Genomic DNA, 22,383 nt, shown 5'->3' on the forward strand with positions numbered 1-22,383 from the left:
GGGGACAAGGCATTGCCCAGAGATCCCAGGTGATTCTCCAGTGCTGGAATGTACAGTGAGGGGACTGCACTAGATGTCTGTTCAGGTCCCTTGCATCTTAGACATTCCTTGACCTTCCATGCTTTGAGGCTAAGCCTGAGTCTCTGAGCTGGAAAGGATCTTTTTCATCTCTTTGGTGCCCCAGCTCTGTCACTACCTGTAGGAGACAGGAACAGGCTTCCATGTAGCCAACCTTTTGATGGGCTTTCATGCTGTTCGGTCTGTCTCCTGGGCATCTCTACTTCTTCATTCCTATGGAGATGTCCAGATGCGAGGTGGGTAGTTGGGTGGGTGTGTCCGTGTGTGTGTGTGTAGGGAGCCTTTGAAGAGCTCTCCAGATAAGTCTTGGTCTCAGACAAGCTTTCAGGGTTTGGCTACAAACTAAAGGAGCTGTTTTGAGGGACCCTACTGGCCTGACTCCAGATGCCTGAATAGGTTGAATACGAAGGCAAAACCTAGATCTATGGACTCTTACTCCATAGAGTTGCAATGTTCTGTGGCAGCAGGGATTGTCAGTGGGTTGATGTCCTAATCTACAGCAGATCACTAAGGTAGGAGATGGGAGGAATGGGGAGCTGCAGCAGCCTGCTTTCACTGAGAGGAGAGAGCTCTCCATTCCCTTCTCTCTCCCTCCTCCTTGTCCCTTTTTGATGCTTTCCTCGTCTTCCTCTGTATCCTGTATCTCCCTCTATGCGTCTTGCCTCTCCCTTTTCTTTAGTCTTCTCCATCTCCATCTCTCTCTTTTTCCTGATCTATCTCACTTCTTTTTTTTTTCTCCTCCTACATTGCCAATTTGCGTTTTTTTTTTACACCTCCAAAATGACTGCTGATGCTTACCTCTGACCTCTCAATGCTGCAAGTCCCTGGAAGCTTAATCTTCATTCCTTGAGTAGGGACAACACTTTCCTCCTTGTCTACAAAGATTGTTCACTGATCTTACGGCACCTCTGTTTCTTCCTCTCGGAAGGCTCTGAAATTCTTAGCCTAGGGTGGCCTGCTTTATCCCCTGACTTATTTCTGTTCTCTTCTGGTTGCCAAAGCATGTTCACTAGACAATAGTTAAAATGGTCTCAGTTGCGGTCTCTCTCTCAGTAACTTTTCATTATTTTTAAATTTGAAATATACCCAAAAGTTGCAAAAATAGTACAAACGACTCCCGTATACTCTTTTTTTAAAAATAATATTGCGTTTTTGGTGAAAGTTTACGCAGCCAAGTAAGGTTCTCATTTAACAATTTCTGCAGTTTGTTCAGTGACATTGTTACATTTTACACAATGTGTCAAATTTCTCATTATTTTTGTTCCGGTTGTTCCCTCTCCAGTAATCTAGTTTCCCTGCCCCTTTATCTTCTCATCTTTGCTTTAGAGCGTTTACTCCTATATAGATGAATTTTTAAAGGAGCATAGTACTCACAAGTGACATTGTTTATTATATGAGCCCATCTGTTATTTAGCTAAAGGGTGACCTCATGGAATAGTTTTGGTTCAGGGTTTAAGGAGTATCTCAGGTGATAGTCTTGGGGAGTTCCCCAGTCTCAACTGGCCCAGTAAGTCTAGACTTTTTAAGAATTTGAGTTCTGTTTCACATTTGCTCCCATTCTATCAGGATCTATCTTTCATGTTCCTGATCAGAACAGTCAGTAGTGGTAGCTAGGTACCATCTAGTTCTTCTGGCCTCAGAATACATGAGGCCATGGTTGATTACACTGTTAGTCCTGAGGACTAGTTTCTTCTCTGAGCCTTTGATTTCCTTCATTCTCTTTTACTCTGGATATATAGAGACCAATAGTTGTATCTTAGATGGCCACTCATTTTTAAGACCCCAGACACTACTCAACAAACTGGGATGTAGAATATAAATTTTATGTACTGTATTATGCCAGTTGACCAAGTTGTCTCACAAAACTGTGGTCCTAAGCCTTCAGAGTCCATAAACCAATTCCGCAAGGTATTTAATAAGTAGCCATGTTTGTGCCCACTATGTACTTTATTGTGTATATGGATGCATACACCTAACATACATGTATATGCCTACATATAGCTACATCTATATATATATTTTTATATATGCCCATCTATATACACACACATACATACCTATACACTTGTATGCATATATTTGTATACGTCTGTCCACACTGCTGTTATTCAGTTGTTGCTGCACTGTTGTATACGTTCTAGCATTTACCAAAAACTTCCTTTTCTCTTGTGTATGTCTTAGTGACATAATTTACCTTGATCAACCTGTGCACAATTCACCCACATTTGGTGTTATATTTCCCATCCCCCAAAATAACAAGTATCTATTTTCTAGAGAGTGGTCCCCCCCTCGCCCCCATGCCTGGTAACCACCAGTGAATGTTAGTTTCAATATGTATACCTATTCTTGTATTTTTATAATAGAGAGATCATATAGTATTTGTCCTTTTGTGATTGACTTATTTCACTCAGCATAATATCCTCCAGTTTTATCCACCTTATAATATATTTTGGGAACTCATCATTATTCACATGGCCGCGTAATATTCCATTGTATGTATTTACCACATTTTGTGTATCCATCCATCTGTTGACGGCTACTTAGGTTGTTTCCATCTTTTTGCTACTGCAAATAGTACTGCGATGAACGTAGATGTGAATATATATGATTATATCTTTAATATTAGATCTCTGAGGGTATATTCCTAGCAATGGGATTACTGGATCATGAGGTAGTTTTATTTCTAGTTTTTGGAGAAAGCGCCGTACCGTTTTCCTTAGTGGTTGTACCATTTTACAATCCTACCAGCAGTGGATGAGAGCTCTAATCGCCCCACAACCTTGCCAGCATTTGTTGTTTCCCCATGTTTGCTTTGTTCCTATATGCATATATAGATGTAGACATATATAAATATATAATTTTTAAACCATTTGACAGTAAGTTTTAATGGTGTCCATTTACTTATTGTCCAAAATACTTCAGTTTATATTTCCTAAGTACAAAGATATTCTCTTACATAACCACAGTAAAATTATCAAGATCAGAGATTTAACACTGATATAATACTATTATATAGTTACAAGTCTTAGTCACACTTTGCCAGTTGTCCCAACAGAGTACTGTGTAACAAAAGAAAACAGGTTTTTTTTCTAGCCCATTATCCAAGCCAGGATCATATACTGCATTTAGTTGTTATGTCCCTTTTGTTTCCTTTACTCTGGAAAATCCTTCAATCTTTCATGACCTTAACATTTTTGAAGTATATTAGCCAGTTATTTTGTAGACTACCCCTTAATTTTTTTTTCTTCTTAGTTGTGTTTTAGGTGGAAGTTTACAGTGTAAATTAGTTTTTCATTCAAAAATTCATACACAAATTGTTTTATGACATTCGTTGCAATCACTGCAGTGTGTCAGCACACTTCCCCTTTCCCTTTCCACCTTGAGTTCTCTTTGTTGGTCCATTTTTTCTGTCCCTTCCTGCCTTCTTGTCTTTTCTTTTGGGCAAGCATTGCTCATTTGTTTTCATGTACTTGATTGAACTAAGAAGCACATTCCTCATGTGTGCTTTGTTTGTTTTATAGGGTTGTCTAAGCTTTGGCTGAAAGGTGGACTTCAGGAATGGGTTCAGTTCTGAGTTTGCAGGGTGTCCGGGGGTCATAGTCTTAAGGGTTCCACCAGCCTCTGTCAGACCAGTAAGTCTGGTCTTTTTGTGTGTGTGAATTTGAATTTTGTTCTACGTTTTTCTCTCGCTTTGTCCAGGACCCTCTATTGTGATCCCTGTCAGAGTGGCAGGTGGTAGTAGCTGGGTGCCATCTAGTTCTTCTGGGCTCAGGCTGGTGGAGGCTTTGGTTCATTTGGTCCATTATTCCTTTGGTCCATTTTCCTTGTGTCTTTGGTTTTCTTCATTCTCCTTTACTCTGAATGTGATAGGCCAGATAGATGTATCTTAGATGGCCACCCACAAGCTTTTAAGACCCCAGATGCTATTCACCAAAGTAGGATGTAGAACATTTTCTTTGTAAACTATGTTATGCCTATTGACCTAGATATCCCCCACGACTATGGTCCCCAGCTCTCAGCCCCAGCAACTCGGTCCCTCAAGGTGTTTGGGTATGTCTAGGAAGCTTTATGACTTTGCCTTGTTCAAGCTGTGCTGACTTCCCCAGTATTGAGTGTTGTCTTTCCCTTCACCAAAGTTAACACTTGTCTACTATATATTTAGTGATTCCCCCTCCTCACCCCCTACTTCCTCGTAACCATCAAAGTTTTCTCTTTTTTTTTTCTGTGTGTAAACCTTTTCGTGGGTTTTTTTTATAATAGTGGTCTCATACCATACTTGTCCTTTCGTGACTGATTTATTTCACTCAGCATAATACCCTCCAGATTCATCCATGTTGTGAGATGTTTTGTGAATTCATCATTCTTTATAGCTGAGTTGTATTCCATTGTACATATGTATGTACCATAATTTGTTTATCCATCCATATGTTGATGGGGCATTAGATTGTTTCCATCTTTTTGCTATTGTGAATAATGCTGTAGTGAACATGGGTATGTATGTGTCTATCTGTGTGACGGCTTTTATTTCTCCAGGATGTATTCCTAGGAGTGGGATTGCTGGATCGTATGGTATTTCTATTTCTAGCTTTTTAAGAAGGCACCATATCGTTTTCTGTAGTGGTTATACCATTTTACATTCCCACCAGCAGTGCATAGGAGTGCCAGTTTCCCTGCAACCTCTCTAACGTTTATTTTCTGTTTTTTTGATTGGTGCCAGTAATGTGTGGGTGCTATGGTATCTCATTGTAGTTTAGATTTGCATTTCTCTAATGGCTAATGATCAGGAGAATTTCCTCATGTGTCTGTTAGCTGCCTGAATGTCTTCTTTGGTGAAGTGTCTGTTCATATGCTTTGTCCATTTTTTTTTAATATAATTTTTATTGTGCTTTAAGTGAAAGTTTACAAATCAAGTCAATCTCTCATACAAAAACTTACATACACCTTTCACATACTCCCAATTACTCTCCTCCCAATGAGACAGCCTGCTCTCTCCCTCCACTCTCTCTTTTCGTGTCCATTCACCAGCTTCTAACCCCGTCTACCCTGTCATCGCCCCTCCAGGCCGCAGAAGCCAACATAGTCTCAAGTGTCTGCCTGATCCAAGAAGCTCACTCCTCACCAGCGTCCCTCTCCAACCCATTGTCCAGTGCAATCCATGTCTGAAGGGTTGGCTTCAGGAATGGTTCCTGTCCTGGGCCAACAGAAGGTCTGGGGGCCATGACCACCAGGGTCGTTCTAGTCTCAGTCAGACTATTAAGTCTGGTCTTTTTATGAAAATTTGGGGTCTGCATCCCACTGATCCCTGCTCCCTCAAGGTTTCTCTGTTGTGTTCCCTGTCAGGGCAGTCATCAGTTGTAGCTGGGCACCATCTAGTTCTTCTGGTCTCAGGATGATGTAGTTGCTGCTTCATGTGGCCCTTTCTGTCTCTTGGGCTCATAATTGCCTTGTGTTCCTGGTGTTCTTCATTCTCCTTTGACCCAGGTGGGTTGAGACCAATTGATGCATCTTAGATGGCTGCTTGCTTGTGTTTAAGACCCCAGATGCCACTCTTCAAAGTGGGATGCAGAATGTTTTCTTAATAGATTTTATTATGCCAGTTGACTTAGATGTCCCCTGAAACCATGGTTCCCAAACCCCTGCCCCTGCTACACTGGCCTTCGAAGCACTGAGTTTGTTCAGGAAACTTCTTTACGTTTGGTTTAGTCCAGTTGTGCTAACCTCCCCTGTATCGTGTGCTGTCTTTCCCTTCACCTAAAGTACTTCTTATCTACTATCTAATTAGTGAATACCCCTTTCCCACTCTCCCTCCCTCTCCCGTCTCGTAACCACAAAAGAATGTTTTCTTCTCAGTTTAAACTGTTTCTCAAGTTCTCATACTAGTGGCCTTGTACAATATTTGTCCTTTTGCAACTGACTAATTTCACTCAGCATAATGCCTTCCAAATTCCTCCATGTTATGAAATGTTTCACAGATTCCTCACTGTTCTTTATCGATGCATAGTATTCCATTGTGTGAATATACCATAATTTATCCATTCATCCGTTGATGGGCACCTTGGTTGCTTCCATCTTTTTTGCTATTGTAAACAGTGCAGCAATAAACATGGGTGTAGATATATCTGTTCGTGTAAAGGCTCTTATTTCTCTAGGATATGTTCCGAGGAATGGGATTGCTGGATCGTATGGTAGTTCTATTTCTTGCTTTTTAAGGAAGTGCCAAATCGATTTCCAAAGTGGTTGTAGCATTTGACATTCCGACCAGCAGTGTGTAAGTGTTCCAGTCACTCCACAGCCTCTCCAACATTTATTCTTTTGTGTTTTTTGGATTAACGCCAGCCTTGTTGGAGTGAGATGAAATCTCATTGTAGTTTTGATCTGCATTTCTCTAATGGCTAATGATGGTGAACATTGCCTCCTGTATCTGTTAGCTACCTGAATGTCTTCTTTAGTGAAGTGTCTATTCATATCTTTTGCCCATTTTTTAATTGGGTCATTTGTCTATTTGTAGTTGAGTTTTTGCAGTATCATGTGATTTTAGAGGTCAGAGGCTGATCGGAAATGTCATAGCTAAAGACTTTTTCCCAGTCTGTAGGTAATCTTTTTACTCTTTTGGTGAAATCTTTGGATGAGCATAGGTGTTTGATTTTTAGGAGCTCCCAGTTTTCTAGTTTTTCTTCTACATTCTTTTTTTCTTCCTAATTTTTATTGAGCTTCAAGTGAATATTTACAAATCAGGTCAGTCTGTCACATATAAGTATATATACACCTTACTCCATACTCCCACGTGCTCTCCCCCTAATCAGTCAGCCCTTCCAGTCTCTCTTTTCGTGACAATTTTGCCAGCTTCCAACCCTCTCTACCCTCCCATCCCCTCTACAGACAGGAGATGCCAACACAGTTTCAAGTGTCCACCTGATACAAGTAGCTCACTCTTCATCATCATCTCCTACCCACTGTCCAGTCTCTTCCATGTCTGGTGAGTTGTCTTTGGGAATGGTTCCTGTCCTGGGCCAACAGAAGGTTTGGGGACCATGACCGCCGGGATTCCTCCAGTCTCAGTCAGACCATTAAGTATGGTCTTTTTGTGAGAATTTGGGGTCTGCATCCCACTGATCTCCTGCTCCCTCAGGAGTTCTCTGTTGTGCTCCCTGTCAGGGCAGTCATCGGTTGTGGCCGGGCACCAACTAGTTCTTCTGGTCTCAGGATGATGTAAGTCTCTGGTTCATGTGGCCCTTTCTGTCTCTTGGGCTCATAGTTATCGTGTGACCTTGGTGTTCTTCGTTCTCCTTTGATCCAGGTAGGTTGAGACCAATTGATGCATCTTAGATGGCCGCTTGTTAGCGTTTAAGACCCCAGATGCCACATATCAAAGTGGGATGCAGAATGTTTTCATAATGGAATTATTTTGCCAATTGACTTAGAAGCCCCCTTAAACCATAGTCCCCAAACCCCCACCCTTGCTCCGCTGACCTTTGAAGCATTCATTTTATCCCAGAAACTTCTTTGCTTTTGGTCCAGTCCAGTTGAGCTGACCTTCCATGTATTGAGTATTGTCCTTCCCTTCACCTAAAGTAGTTCGTATCTACTAACTAATCAGTAAAAAACCCTCTCCCTCCCTCCCTCCCTCCTCACCTCGTAACCACAAAAGTACGTGTTCTTCTCAGTTTATACTATTTCTCAAGATCTTATAATAGTGGTCTTATACAATATTCATCCTTTTGCCTCTGACTAATTTCGCTCAGCATAATGTCTTCCAGGTTCCTCCATGTTATGAAATGTTTCACAGATTCGTCACTGTTCTTTATCGATGCATAGTATTCCATTGTGTGAATATACCACAATTTATTTAACCATTCATCTGTTGATGGACACCTTGGTTGCTTCCAGCTTTTTGCTATTGTAAACAGAGCTGCAATAAATATGGGTGTGCATATATCTGTTCATGTGAAGGCTCTTATTTCTCTAGGGTATATTCCGAGGAGTGGGATTTCTGGGTTGTATGGTAGTTCTATTTCTAACTGTTTAAGATAACGCCAGATAGATTTCCAAAGTGGTTGTACCATTTTACATTCCCACCAGCAGTGTATAAGAGTTCCAATCTCTCTGCAGCCTCTCCAACATTTATTATTTTGTGTTTTTTGGATTAATGCCAGCCTTGTTGGAGTGAGATGGAATCTCATCTTAGTTTTAATTTGCATTTCTCAAAAAAAAAAAAAAACCTTTTTTTTTTTAATGGCTAATGATCGAGAGCATTTTCTCATGTATCTGTTAGCTGCCTGAATATCTTCTTTAGTGAAGTGCGTGTTCGTATCCTTTGCCCACTTCTTGATTGGGTTGTTTGTCTTTTTGTGGTTGAGTTTTGACAGAATCATCTAGATTTTAGAGATCAGGCGCTGGTTGGAGATGTCATAGCTGAAAATTTTTTCCCAGTCTAGAGGTGGTCTTTTTACTCTTTTGGTGAAGTCTTTAGATGAGCATAGGTGTTTGATTTTTAGGAGCTCCCAGGTATATGGTTTCTCTTCGTCATTTTTGGTAGTGTTTTGTATTCTGTTTATGCCTTGTATTAGGGCTCCTAACGTTGTCCCTATTTTTTCCTCCATGATCTTTATCGTTTTAGATTTTATATTTAGGTCTTTGATCCATTTCGAGCTCGTTTTTGTGCATGGAGTGAGGTATGGGCCTTGTTTCACTTTTTTGCAAATGGATATCCAGTTATGACAGCACCATTTGTTAAAAAGACTTTCTTTTTCCCATTAACTGTTTTGGGGCCTTTGTCAAATATCAGCTGCTCATATGTGGATGGATTTATGTCTGGACTCTCAATTCTGTTCCATTGGTCTATGTGTTTTGTTGTACCAGTACCATCCTTTGCCCATTTTTGGATTGGATTATTTATCTTTTTGTTGTTGAAGTATTGAAGTATTCTATAGATTTTAGAGATTAGACCCTTGTTGGATATGTCGTAGGCAAAATTTTTTTCTGTCTGTAGGTTTTCTTTTTACTCTTTTGGTGAAGTCTTTTGATGAGCATTAAGTGTTTAATTTTTAGGAGCTCTCAGTTATCTAGTTTCTTTTCCAGTGTTCGTACATTGTTAATTATGGTTTGCATTGTATTTATGCCATGTATTAGAGCCCGTAGTATATCCCCTATTTTTTTCCCATGGTTGTTATTGTTTTAGGTTTTATTTTTAGGTCTTTGGTCTGTTTTTTTAGTATTTGTGTATGGTGTGAGGTGTGGGACCTGTTTCTTTTTTTTACAGATGGACATCCAGTTTTGCCAGCACTATTTGTTACAAAGACTGTGGTTTCCCCATTCAATGGACTTTGGTCCTTTGTCAAAGATCAGCTGACCATAGGTGGATGGATTTACATCTGAGTTCGTGATTCTGTTCCATTGGTCTATGTGTCTGTCATTGTACCAACAGTTGGTTGTTTTGACTAGCATGGCTATATAGTAGGTTCTAAGATCAGGTAGCGTGAGGTCTCCTACTTTGTCCTTTTCTTTCAGTAATACTTTGATTATCCAGGGCCTCTCTCCTTTCCATATAAAGTCAGTGATTAGTTTTTCCATCTCATTAAAGACTGCTATTGATATTTGGATTGGGATTGCATTATATCTGTAGATCACTTGGGTAGACTTGACATTTTCACAGTGTTGAGTCTTCCTATCCATGACCATGGTACATTTTTCCTTTTATGTTGGCCTCTTTTGGTTTCTTGCAATAGTGTTTTGTCCCTTAATTTAGGCTTGACTTATGTTTCCTCATGATTAGATTCAGGTTATGCATTTTTGGCAGAAATATTACAGAAGTTAATCATACCATGGCATCTTTGTTTCTTCTTCCTTGAACGTTCTGAAACTCTCAGCCCAGGATGGCCTACTCTTGGATAAAGCTCGATTTCTTTACTCATTATCCTAAGTTCATATTTGGATCCAGTCCTAGTAACTGCTTTTCTGGGACCCTTGTTTTCATTCTGTCAATATTTGTCCTATAGCTGCCCATAGCAGGCTTCCTATCATCACCTCTGGTTCATAGCCTGTGCCCCCATTGGACCTCCCATTAAATTCTTGATTCCAGTATAAGAGCTCATGTTTAGACTTGCCAGTAGATAATCAGTCCATTTCTGTCCTGCCCTTTTCCCTGGATTTTCTTTGATTTATCACTTCGTAACTCAAATGCTTTTTCTGTTCCTTATCCTATGGTTTATCCTATGAAGCCGACTTCCAGAATAGTGCTATTTTTGCTATTTTGATTTTAATAGTAATGATAATGAGAGGTAGAGGAATAACTAAAATTAATTGTTTACTCTGGACCATGCACAAGCATTGTCTCATTGACTTATGACTACAATCCTGTATGATAGGTGTTATTATTATTGTACAGATAAGGAAACAGAAGCACATAAAGGTTAAGTAACTTGTCTAAGGGCATATGGTTGATTGGTGGTAGAAGTGATATCACGCAGTAAAAAGAAAGGAGTAATTTTGGATCTTGAGAGGTGAGTGCCAATCAGCTTAGTTAAGTGACTAGTCAAGTTGAGGTATTCAGAAGTAATTGGAGATGAAGCAACACCAAACCTGTTGCCGTGGAGTCAATTCCCTATGGAGTTTCCAAGGAGTGCCTGGTGGATTCAAACTGCTGACTTTTTGGTTAGCAGCCACAGCACTTAACCACCACACCACTAGGGTTTCCAGTTGAAGATGAGAGGTTGGAAAAAGGTGAAAAGACTTGGTAGGAGCTCTAAAATTGGAGACTTTTAGCATACAGACAGTAAATAAAGTCTTTGGAATAGGTAAACTTTCTGAGAAAGAAGTGTAGGAATGATGAGTCAAGGACTGACTATTTGGAAGTGATCACACTTAGGGAGGCAGGAGAGGAACGAATAAAGAAGAGAATCAAGGAGAATTCTGCACATATCTATGTGTACGAACCATAGGAACATAAAAATTATATATTGTTGAGTGAAATAATCCTATTTTAGTTTCCTAAAATTATATATGATACAGAACACACATACACAAAACACAAACACATCATAAAAGTAGTGGACGAAGTCTTAAAACCAAACAACAGTTTAGCTTAACTAGTTTAAAAACATCTGCCTTGAGCATTATGCTCTTAAGAGCTATGTATATGGGATCAAACTGACAACAGCGTCTGGAAAGATTAGATAGGAACCTTAGGGGGCAGTGAGTTTATGTTAATGAGGGAAGAAAAACTAAGAAAGGGAGGGTGAAAATGGTTGCACAACTTGAAGAATATAATCAGTGTCACTGATTTGTACACATAGAAACTGTTGAATTGGTGTATGTTTTACTGTGTATATTCTAAGCAACAGCAGCAACAACAAAAACAACAGAACAGTGGAGAAGGTATACATCAACCTGTTAGCTATCTTTGGGGAGTGAGACTATATAAAACTTTTACCTTCTGCTTTATGTATTTCTGTACTCACTGAATTTTAGTGGCAATTTTATATCATTTTTATTATCATAAAGGAAACAGTGACTAGCCTGGCTCTTGTGTTCCTCAATGACCTGGCCCCTCCCTCCTCTCCAGCTTCTTTCCCACTCCTTTCCAACATACTCCCCACTGTTCCCTATAAGTGTCTTCTGTTTTTTTTTGTATCAGCAATTACTGAATAATCAATGAATGATGAAATTAGTGAATGAAATTTTCATCTCTGTCCTTAGACTATGTTTTTCCTGACTTAACCGAGAAGGCAGGTCCCATAGAAGACACAAGCCAGGCTCAAGAGGTGCCAAGCCTCCCTTCTCCCTTGCCCAAGATGAATCTGGTTGAGCCACCCTGGCGTATGCCTCCTGAAGAGGAGGAAGAAGAAGAGGAAGAGAGGGAAAAGGAAGAGATAGATAAGGAAGAGGAAGAAGAAGAGGAGGAGCTGCTGCCTGTGAATGGATCTCAAGAAGAAGCCAAAGCTCAGGTCCATGGCTTTTCTCCCACAAGCAGTAGCCAGACTCCAGGGTCCACCAAACACAGGCAAGAAGATTCTGGGGACCAGGCCTCATCGGGTGTGGAGGTGGAGAGCAGCATAGAGCCAAGCTTGTCACCGTTCTCAATCACCCCAAATGCAGCAACCCTAGGGGATCAGGACTTTACCAGCCCAGAGATAGGGGACACAATGCTGCCAGCTGTAGGGTTTGGGACAGAATTTGAGGCTCCTCAGGAAGTGGGTAAGGAGGCCACTGTGGGAGCAGCTGAATTGGCTGGCAAACAAGGGGAGGTGCCGTCCTCGGCATCATTTCTGCAAACACAAGTTCCAGGTGGGACTGAGACTCCTGAAGAAGATCACTTTCACCCCAGAACCTCAGCCCCTTTCTCACTGGCCCCCCAAGACATGGAACTGACACCTTCCTCTGCTACCTTGGAACAAGAAGACCTCAGCCAGCAGCCCCAGGAAGGGCAGGCAGCTGAAGCTCAATCTAGAATACCCTGGGATTCTACTCAGGTAAAGTGAAGGCGCATACAGGCCATCAGTCTGCACCTTCCTGTATGGAGCCCAGCCGTATCCAGGGTTGGTGCAGCCTGGTGTGGCATCTGCCAGGCTGGGGATGGAGGTCCTTTCTACAGCATGTATAACCCCAAGAGAACTTTTGGGATCTATACATCATGGGCCAGCAATGGATATTCTCACCACTCTTACATCCAAAGACCCTGTGAAAAGCTTGGCGGCCCTGGCCTGGTTTTTACCAAACACAGGTGCTACTGCTGTCACCTTGGCCTTCCCCACTGCTTATGACAGCTGCCAAGGGTTGGTGCCTGACCCACGCTCTCCCCCAGCCCCACTCGCACCACCATATGTGCAGTCACTCTGCTCTCATCACCACCGTGCCTGCCCCCACCCCTCCGCCCCATTCAGAAGTCAGTACTCCTGCCCACAGAACTCAGAAGGAAAGGGGTCCTAAGTTGTCAGCCTGTGCCTGGCCTACAGGTATATTTTCATTTGGCCTATAGAATAGTAAAAATTTTGCCATTGAAAGCCTTTAAATGGGGAAAGCCCTCTGCAGTCCACCCCTTGGGCACAGTTTACCACTTCCTGTGTATCATGGCCACCTCTCATTTAAGACCCTCTCTGCTTGGTCCCTGAAGACATTAGAGTTTGTGGACCCTGGGCTAGATCCTTGGCGTGTCACCTCCCAGACGTTGTCAGCTCCCACCTAGCTACACAAACCTATATCAGGCCTTCACTTTCTAGCTTTTCAAAGGGCTTCAACCATGCTCTCTCCCTGATGGCTCTCCTTATGCCTTTGTAACTGTAGCCTTTCTTTTTGTTTTATTGTGCAGGTGATCTGCAAAGACTGGAGCAACCTGGCTGGGAAAAACTACATCATTCTGAACATGACAGAAAATATAGACTGTGTGAGTGCTAAGCCCAGGCTGGAGAGGAAGGGGCTACAGGGAAAGGCCAGAGGCAGGCAGGCAGAGTGGGGAATGAGATGTAAGGCCAGGGTGGGGGATGGAGTGGAAGGCTTAGTCCTTAAATCAGAGAGGGGCACCTAACCCAGGATATGAACCAGTAGCATCCACCAACATCAGAATAAAAGAGGATTTTCATATTTTTACATTTCTAAAGGCTCTTTTGTTCTTGGTCTTCCCTGCCTTTTAAAGGAATAGTTTTATTCATGTGTGCAATATCTTATCTGAGGATAGTGAAATCTTTTTTTTTGTTTTTAAGTTGTGTTCTTTCTGTATATAAAAAAAAAAAAAAACTGTATAGCCTTGTTTTTTCCAGGTTGCTTTCTCCCATTTGTTGGTTTTAGTCTCAGTTTTTCATAAACATGCTTTCCTCAAATATGTGGTGGTCGGAAGCTTTGCACTTGTCGGTAGGGCTTGTTAACTGTGGCTTCTCAGAAGGGTGATCCAGCTGGGCCATTTCATTTGGAAATCTGTAATATAAGCAGCTTTAGACCTTTCCTCCCAGAGTGATTAGATTCTTTAAAAAGAGGGCTGGCCATCTTGTATACAAACATGTCTAGGTAAATGTCATCATAAATGTTTGTTTACTTCCCCTGTTTGCAGTATGAACCCCTCCCCTAGTGGTGCCTGGTGTTCTCTAGTTCAGAGACCCTCTATTTTGTTCTCTTTCAAGAATAAATTTCCAGTCTTCTGCCAGGGAGGAGGGACATTTGTCAGCACTGGGGAGAAGATTTAGGGACCCAGTTGTTTCTCGAACAGACTTTCAGCCAGTTTTCATGTTTTTAGTGCCATCTTCCTCCTCTTTTCCAAAAGTAACCAGTGCTGCATATTTCAGAGCTTTAGGGGAGGCCAGACAATATAAATCTGACTACATCTCAGCTTTCTCATTGCTGGCTTAGGATTCGTCTCCTTAGGGTTCACTGAATCAGGAAATTCCTACTCATCAGTCTGCTTCTGGTGTCTACATTTTGTTGCTCTTGTTTCCTCTTCTGTTTTGTTTTTATCTGTGTGGTTTTAGACTTTAAAACAATTCCTTACCCTTGATTTAATGTGTTTGGGGGAGGAATGAAGGTACATGCATGTGTCTAATCCAAAAGTGACCAATTAAGTTTTTGTTTTGTTTTTTAGTATCATTATACATTGATGGACTTTAACATAATTGATATTTGCATATTTACATCATTGATCCATTACAGTTATTATTTCTTATTGATACCCCATCTTTGGCCAGTGAACCTTTTCAAATTGGCTTCTCAGTCCTTGTGATGAATCTACTAGTGTTTGACAGCTTCCTTGCCTTTTGGTATAGAATGATGTTCCAGGCTCATCCTGTACCTTCCCTTTCCCAGACAGGGAGAATCAACATTTCTCCAAGAATCCCTAGTTCCTTTTATTTGGAAATGGTACTTAGAGACCACAGTATGGGCACCTGGGACCCTTAAATTTTTGGAATGCATACTTGAACAAAAAAGGTAATATCTCTATTCTCTTCCCAGGCAACACATAGATGTTGTCTTAGTTATCCAGTGCTGCTATAACAGAAATACCACAAGTGGATAACTTTAACAAACAGAAGTTTATTCTCTTACAGTTTAGGGGGTTAAAAGTCCGAATTCAGGGCACCATCTCCTGGGGAAGGCTTTCTTTGTTGGTTCTGTATGGGACCTTTGTCATCAATCTTTCCCTGGTCTAGGAGATTCTCAGCACAGAGACCCTGAGTCCAAAGGATGTGCTCTGGTCCCAGCACTTCTTTCTTGGTGGCATGAGATCCCTCTCCTCTTTGCTCAATTCTCTTTTGTATCTCAAAAGAGATTGACTCAAGATACATCCTAATCCTGTAGATTGAGTCCTGCCTCATTAACATAACTGCCTCTAATCCTGCCTCATTAGCACCATAGAGGTTAGGATTTACAACACATAAGGATAGTCACAACAGATTACAAAATGGTGGACAACCATATAATACTGGGAATCATGGAAGGGTACAATTCAATCTATAACAGATGTTAAACTGCTTTTATTGTTTTCCCTGTTTTTGTCTTCTATATTATTTTTATTTAATATTTGACATCCACCTAATTAGTCACCATTATTAACAGCCAATGCTTATATAGCTTTATGAATATTTTATTAGTTTCTCTGCTCACACTTCTCACAGACCACTCCTTTCTTCTGGGTTTAACTTCCTTCTATCTGAAGTATATCTTTTAGTAGCTCCTTCTGCAAGAATCTCTCAGCCTTTATTTATCTAAAAAAGTCTTTCATTTTCTTATTTTTTTTTTGTAACTTTTAATTTTGATATAATTTCAAACTGAAGAATAGTACAAAGAACTCCCATATACCCTTCACTCAGATTTACCAGTCGTTAGCTCACTTTGCCAAACTATTTGAGAGGAAGTTGAAGGCATCATTCATCTTTACCCCTACCCCTAAATATGTTAGTGTGTATTTCCTCAGGATAAGAATATTCGTTTATGGAACCATGGTACAGTTATCAAAACTGTTTCGCCAGTGGTCTCAATAATGTCCTCTATAGCTTTTTTCTCTCCTGGTCCAGGATCCAATCCAGGATCATGCATTGTATTTAGTTATCATGTCTCTTTAGTCTCTTTTAATCTGAAACATTTTCCTCAGCCTTTGATTGTCTTTAGTGATACTGTTGAAGAGTATGAACCAAATATTTTGTAGAATGTCCTTTGGTTGGGTTTGTCTGATGTTTTCTAATGATTTACCTTAGAAGATACGTTACTGGAAGCAAACTACCTGGGTGAGGTGTGGCTTCCTCAGTGTATCACATTGGCAGGTACATAAATGTTGGCTTGTCTCAATATTTGATTATTTGGTTAAGGTGGCATCTGCCAGCTTTTTCCACTCTAAAGTTAGTGTTTTTCCATTATAATTAATACTTTGAAATTATGTAAATATCTTATTCTTCATCAAATTTTTATCCATTAGTTTTAGTATCCATTGATGATTCTTGATTCTTATTGCTAGTTGTTGTTGTTAGGTACCATCGAGTCATTTCCAATTCATAGTGACCCTGTGTACAACAGAACTAAACGCTGCCCGGCCCTGCGCTATCCTCAGAACCATTGTTGTGCTTGAGCCCATCATTGCAGCCACTGTGTCAGTCCATCTTGTTGAGGGTCTTCCTCTTTTTTGCTGTCCCTCTACTTTACCAAGCATGATGTCCTTCTCTAGGGACTCATCCCTCCTTGTCATGGATTGAATTGTGTCACCTAGAATACCTGTCAGCTTAGCTAGGTTATGATTTCCTTGTATGATTGTCTACCATTTTATCATCTGATGTGATTTCCCTGTGTGTTTATCTTAGTCATCTAGTGCTGCCGTAACAGAAATACCACAAGTAGATGGCTTTAACAAAGAGAAATTTATTTTCTCACAGTCTAGTAGGTTACAAGTCCAAATTCAGGGTGTTGGCTCCAGGGGAAGGCTTTCTCTTCTCTGTCGACTCTGGAGGAAGGTCCTTGTCTTCCATCTTCCCCTGGTTGAGGAGTTCCTCAGGCGCAAGGACCCTGCCTCCAAAGGATGCACTCTGCTCCTGGTGCTGCTTTCTTGGTACTATGAGGTCCCCAAATCTCTGCTTGCTTCCCTTTCGTTTTACCTCTTGAGAGATAAAAGGTGGTACAGGCCACACCCCAGGGAAACTCCCTTTACCTCAGGGAGGTGACCTGAGTGAGGGTGGTGTTACAATCCCACCCTAATCCTCTCAATGTAAAATTACAATCACAAAGTGGAGGACAACCATACAATACTGGGAATCATGGCCTTACCAAGTCGATATACATATTTTTTGGGAGACATAATTCAATCCATGATGGTGTTGTAAATCCTTTCACTATGACATAATAAGATGAATTAGCGGCAGTTATATTCATGAGAGCTATAAGATTAGATGATGTCTTAAACCAATCTCCTTTGAGATAAAAAAGAGACAAGTGAGCCGAGAGACGGGGGACCTCATACCACCAAGAAAGCAGCGCTGGGAGCAGAGCACGTCCTTTGGACGTGAGGTTCCTGTGCTGAGATGCTCCCACACCAAGGGAAGACTGATGACAAGGCCCTTCCTCCAGAGCTGGCAGAGAAAGCCTTCCCCTGGAGATGACGTCCTGAATTTAGACCTATAGCCTACTAGACTGTGAGAGAATAAATTTCTCTTTGTTAAAGCCAACCATTTGTGGTATTTCTGTTATAGCAGCGCTAAATGAATAAGACACTCTGATAATATGTCCAAAGTATGTGAGACATAGTCTCTTCATCCTTGCTTCTCAGGAGCATTCTGGCTATACTTCTTCTGAGACAGATTTGTTTGTTCTTTTGGCAGTCCATGGTATATTTAGTATTTTTCGCCAACACCATAACTCAAAGGTGTCAGTTCTTCTTCAGTCTTGCTTATTCTTTGTCCAGCATTTGCATGCATATGAGGCAGTTGAAAGCACCATGGCTTGGGTTAGGCACACCTTAGTCTTCAAGGTGACAGCTTTGCGTTTTAGCACTTTAAAGAGGTCTTTTGCTAGAGTGGTTGCAAAATGATGATTTTCTAACTCTATAATTCCTTCTATATTTATTAGTTGGCATTCTACTGAAAGAAAGAGTTTTTCTTTTCCTTTCTTTCCATTCGTGTATGTATGTGTGTGTTAATATGGACTCATCATGGGTTATTGTTTTATTGATGGGTTATAATTCATTACTGTCATTATTTATTTTGATATTCAAATTATCACAGGTTTGGCCAATAGGGGCACCTTTCAAGATGACTTTTATGACCTTTTAACATAGTCCCATAAATTTGTAAAAAATTTATCAAGAACAAATTTATTGAACGAAGATTTACTGGGGATATAAAAGAGACCATTATACTGTGCCATATATCATTATTTACAAAATTCACTTTAGATTTTATGGTAAAATATATTATGGGGGAAAGTTGCCTTACATTTCTTACCAAACTAAATATACTCACTTTTTTCCCTGCTCTTTTCTTCAACTACCTGTCTTCTTGCAGGGCCTAATATGTCGTTACCATCCAGTAGGCTCAGACTCATGGCATCCCTACGTACAACGTAATGAACCATTGCCCAGTCTTTTGCCGTCTTCATGACTGGGTATGAGTATAGGTAGCTGCCTGAAACACAATTATTTTTTACGGGAGCTAAGCATCTTCGGTATCTTGAATTCTTTTAGTTCTCATTTTCTTTGTTGGTATGCTGTTTTTATCCTGCTTCAGATTTTTGGTAGCTGTTTCCTCAGAAGGGAGCCCCGGTGGTTCAGTGGTTAAGAGCTGAAAAGGTTGGCAGTGTGAATCCACGAGCCATTCTTTGGAAACTCTATGGGGCAACTGTACTCTGTCCTATACGGTCGCTATGAGTTGGAATTGACTTGACAGCAACGAGTTTAGGGTTTTTTTTCTCTTGTTTTCCTCAGAAGTACATCTTTTAGAGTCCCAGGTTTCCTCTTTGCTTTGACTTTATATTATCCTGGTTGTGACTTGGCCTCTTGGACAAAATTTTGCCTTTTGGTAAAACAATATTTTCCAAAGTCTTTTCTTTTTGAATATAATTCTACTGGTTTTCATTTTTTCTTCAGCATTTGAGCCAGTTGGTTTCTTTTCTTTACTATAAAGAGCAATGGGTCCTGAAAGCTCAATCTCTGTCTTATTTCTACTTTTAGATTTTAGAAATAAGGTCCTTTGACTTATAGCTCTGTATTTTAAGAGTTCGTTGGGGGAGAACCTGAGCATGTTCCTTTCTCATCCTTTCTTGCATTTGGCTACTCTGTAGGCTTAGACAAAAGATTAGCTCTTGTAGCTGTGTGTCAGCTTTGTTGCTCTTTCTAGATCATGACTGTAAAATGGTCATAGTAGTGGTAGCATCAGAACCTGTCTAACTTCAGCGGGGAGAATGACCAGGATCAGAGCAAAGCTGATTCTTATGAGGTGGAGGTCAGACATACCTCCACTCTCCAGCCTTTTTACCAGTCCCTCCCATGGCCTTCTCCTCTTCTGAGGTCAATAATCTGTGGTAATGGCCACACAGAACTCACAGACCATACTTACAGTTAAGTGGGTTATTAAGGAAGTAACGAGATACAACTTGGGATCAGGAGCAACAGGCTACAGCTCAGGATCAGGATCAGGATCAGAAAGCAAACGGGCAGTCTGGAAGGTTCCCCCAAGGAGGGGAGAACATCCCTCCCTTTTTCAGTGCAGGACAGCTCTCTCAGCTTCTTTCTCCACGGAGGCAAGCAGGACCTTCTCATACCCCCTCTCGGCTGTGCAGGCCTCCTCTTGGCCTCCTTAGGACAGGCCTCTCTTCCTTCGGCCTTCTTCCTGTCACCACTGACTGTTGCAGGGCCCTTTCCAGGCCTGTTGGCATCGTCAGTGTTACAGCCTGTGTTATAGCTCTTTTAGGAGGTTCCTTGCCTCCTCTCTCTCTGCTTTCTTTTTCTTCTATCTTCTTTCTTTCTTCTGCTTCTCTCTGCCCACCTCCGTGGGGTTGGCTATGTATGTAAGCCAGCTCCTCATCAGTTTCAAGGCATGGCCCTCCCACCAGGGCCACAAACTGACCAATCCCCTCTTGGCAGGCCACAGACACTTCATTTGTGTAGTAGGCTATAGTCACTTCATTAGCATAAGTGTATTAACCAATCCCTGCAAGGTGCATACCAATCACAGGGCAGGCTGCAGCCCAGGGCCAGACAAAAAATATCAAACTTCAGTTTCTTTACAGCTTACCCAGGAAATGTCAATCAACTTGGACAAAAGTAACAAACCCTCTGGGGATAGAAAACTAAGGCAAAGGTGAGTCCTCAGGGCTTAGGGGAAAAATCTCTTAAGCTGGTTTCCAAAGAACCAAGGCAAAAAGCACATAAAGGAACTAATTTCACCACATTGATGATGCAGCCCTTTGCACTGAAGTACTCTTTCAGGATTTTCACTAAAGGGCTAAATATCAACATTATCTCTTCCTTGTTCTTGTCCTGTTTAAATTCTCTCTGCTGTGCTAGGCAAAGGATCAGATACTTGTATCTCTATAGCAAGGATTTTCTTTTGCCTCCTGGAACTCAAAGATAATACTTCTTAATTTACTATTATTTTATCTTTCTACTTCCTCTCCTGGATTTACTTCACAGGCTTCTTCCTTCCCAATTTCCTCTGTATGTATATTACCTATGATAGCTTGGGTTACATAGGCAAAGTGGTGAGTGTGCTTTTTCCAAATCTTGAGATTCAGTTTCCTAGAACTGTAGCTGTATCTTCTAAGACTTTCCCCCAGGATTTGTCAGCACTTTTCTCCTTATCTTTTTCTGAAGACATATTCTCTGTATAGCCCCATCACTTTTTGTGCCCGTTCTTACTTTTGGGCCTGAGAAGATGTTCTAGGCTGTCTGGTACTTTCCCTGCCCTAGCCCTAGAATTAGCCATTTCTCAAAGGATCCCTGGTTTCTTTTAATGAGGAAAGGTCTTTAGAAACCAAGACCTGGGCTCCAGGTATACCCATGACTACTGGGGTGCCATTGTTTCTAGGCCCTTTTAGAGGAGGAGCTGAGATATGTGTATATTTCTATTTATGTATCGACATAGCTACACATACATGCTTGTATATGTATGCACACACCCAAAAACAAAAAAAACCCACTGCCATCAAGTTGATTCCGACTCATAGTGACCCTATAGGACAGAGTAGAACTGCCCTATAGAGTTTCCAAGGAGTGCTTGGTGGATTCGAACTGCCGACCTCTTGGTTAGCAGCTATAATACTTAACCACGACTCCACTAGGGTTTCCATACACACACACACATATTTAAAATGATGACTTTACACTGATACTTCCAGTCCCAGTCCATCACCACTGAGCTCTTCCTAGCCTCTCCCTATCCATATTTGTATCTTCCTTTCTGACAGAAACCTGACTCCCCATGTCTTCATATATTTACTAATTTATTCAGTTCCGTAATACACAAAAAGTAATTGCAGAATTGTTAATCCATACCATTGTGAAAAACAAACCTAGTAAGTAAACTTCAGTATTTGTTTGCAGTTCCTTTAATCTTTTTTTTTTTAAGACTGTTCAGAAGTTACTTGAGTTAGTTCTCTTTTCCCCTTTTGATGTAATTATGTTATACATATAGTTAAGTTTATTTGTTTCTGTTTGTATTCAGTTTTAGGATTGTTCCCCCCATCCTTGTTGATGTAATCGTGTTTTTAGTGTAAAATATTAATAGAGTTCTAAATATTTAAATTGTCCAAAAATGTGTACTTAGAGAAACCTCTCTATCTCCCCACCATGTCTTTCACTTCATTCCCACCCACTCTGTGTAGGTAACCAGTCTTCTTAGTTTCTGGTTTTCCTGCCTATATTTCTTTTTACAGAAATAAGTAGGTAGATGTATAATTTCTTTCTTGTAGAAGAGGTAGCATATTATTTATACTCTTTTGCATTTTGTTTTTTCACTTAACAATGTATTCGGAAATCACTTTATGTCAATTTGTAGAGATCTTCAATCATTTTTACAACCGAATAGTACTCTATTATGTGTGTATACCATAGTTAATTCAACAAATCTCCTATGTATGAGCATTTAAGTGGTCTCCAATATTTTGCAATTACTTACTGTGCTGCAATGAATAACCTTGTATATATGTATTTTTGGATTGTTGGAGATATATCTGTAAATTCCTAGAAGTGAGATTACATATGCAGCTTTGTTAAATATTGTAAAATTCTCACTTCTCTCTCATTTTTATTAGAAATTTATTGGTCCTTATTTTTCTGTCCTAAACGTCTCTAAGTAATCCTTTTATGAGTTTCATCCCTCATCTCTTTAAAGTTGCAGTGATGCATTCTGG

General features: G+C 40.7%; 1 protein-coding gene across 1 annotated transcript in view; it reads left to right on the forward strand.

Annotated features, from left to right (window-relative positions):
- PODXL2 (podocalyxin like 2) overlaps window positions 1-22,383 on the forward strand; it is a 46,564-nt gene that overhangs the window by 14,298 nt on the left and 9,883 nt on the right. The window contains exons 3-4 of the mRNA XM_064274253.1: window positions 11,773-12,545; window positions 13,382-13,456. Of these exons, the coding sequence (XP_064130323.1) occupies window positions 11,773-12,545; window positions 13,382-13,456 (848 nt within the window). The remainder of the gene's footprint in view (window positions 1-11,772; window positions 12,546-13,381; window positions 13,457-22,383) is intronic.

The sequence above is a fragment of the Loxodonta africana genome, chromosome 22 (assembly GCF_030014295.1).
Source record: "Loxodonta africana isolate mLoxAfr1 chromosome 22, mLoxAfr1.hap2, whole genome shotgun sequence".
NCBI lineage: Eukaryota > Metazoa > Chordata > Mammalia > Proboscidea > Elephantidae > Loxodonta > Loxodonta africana.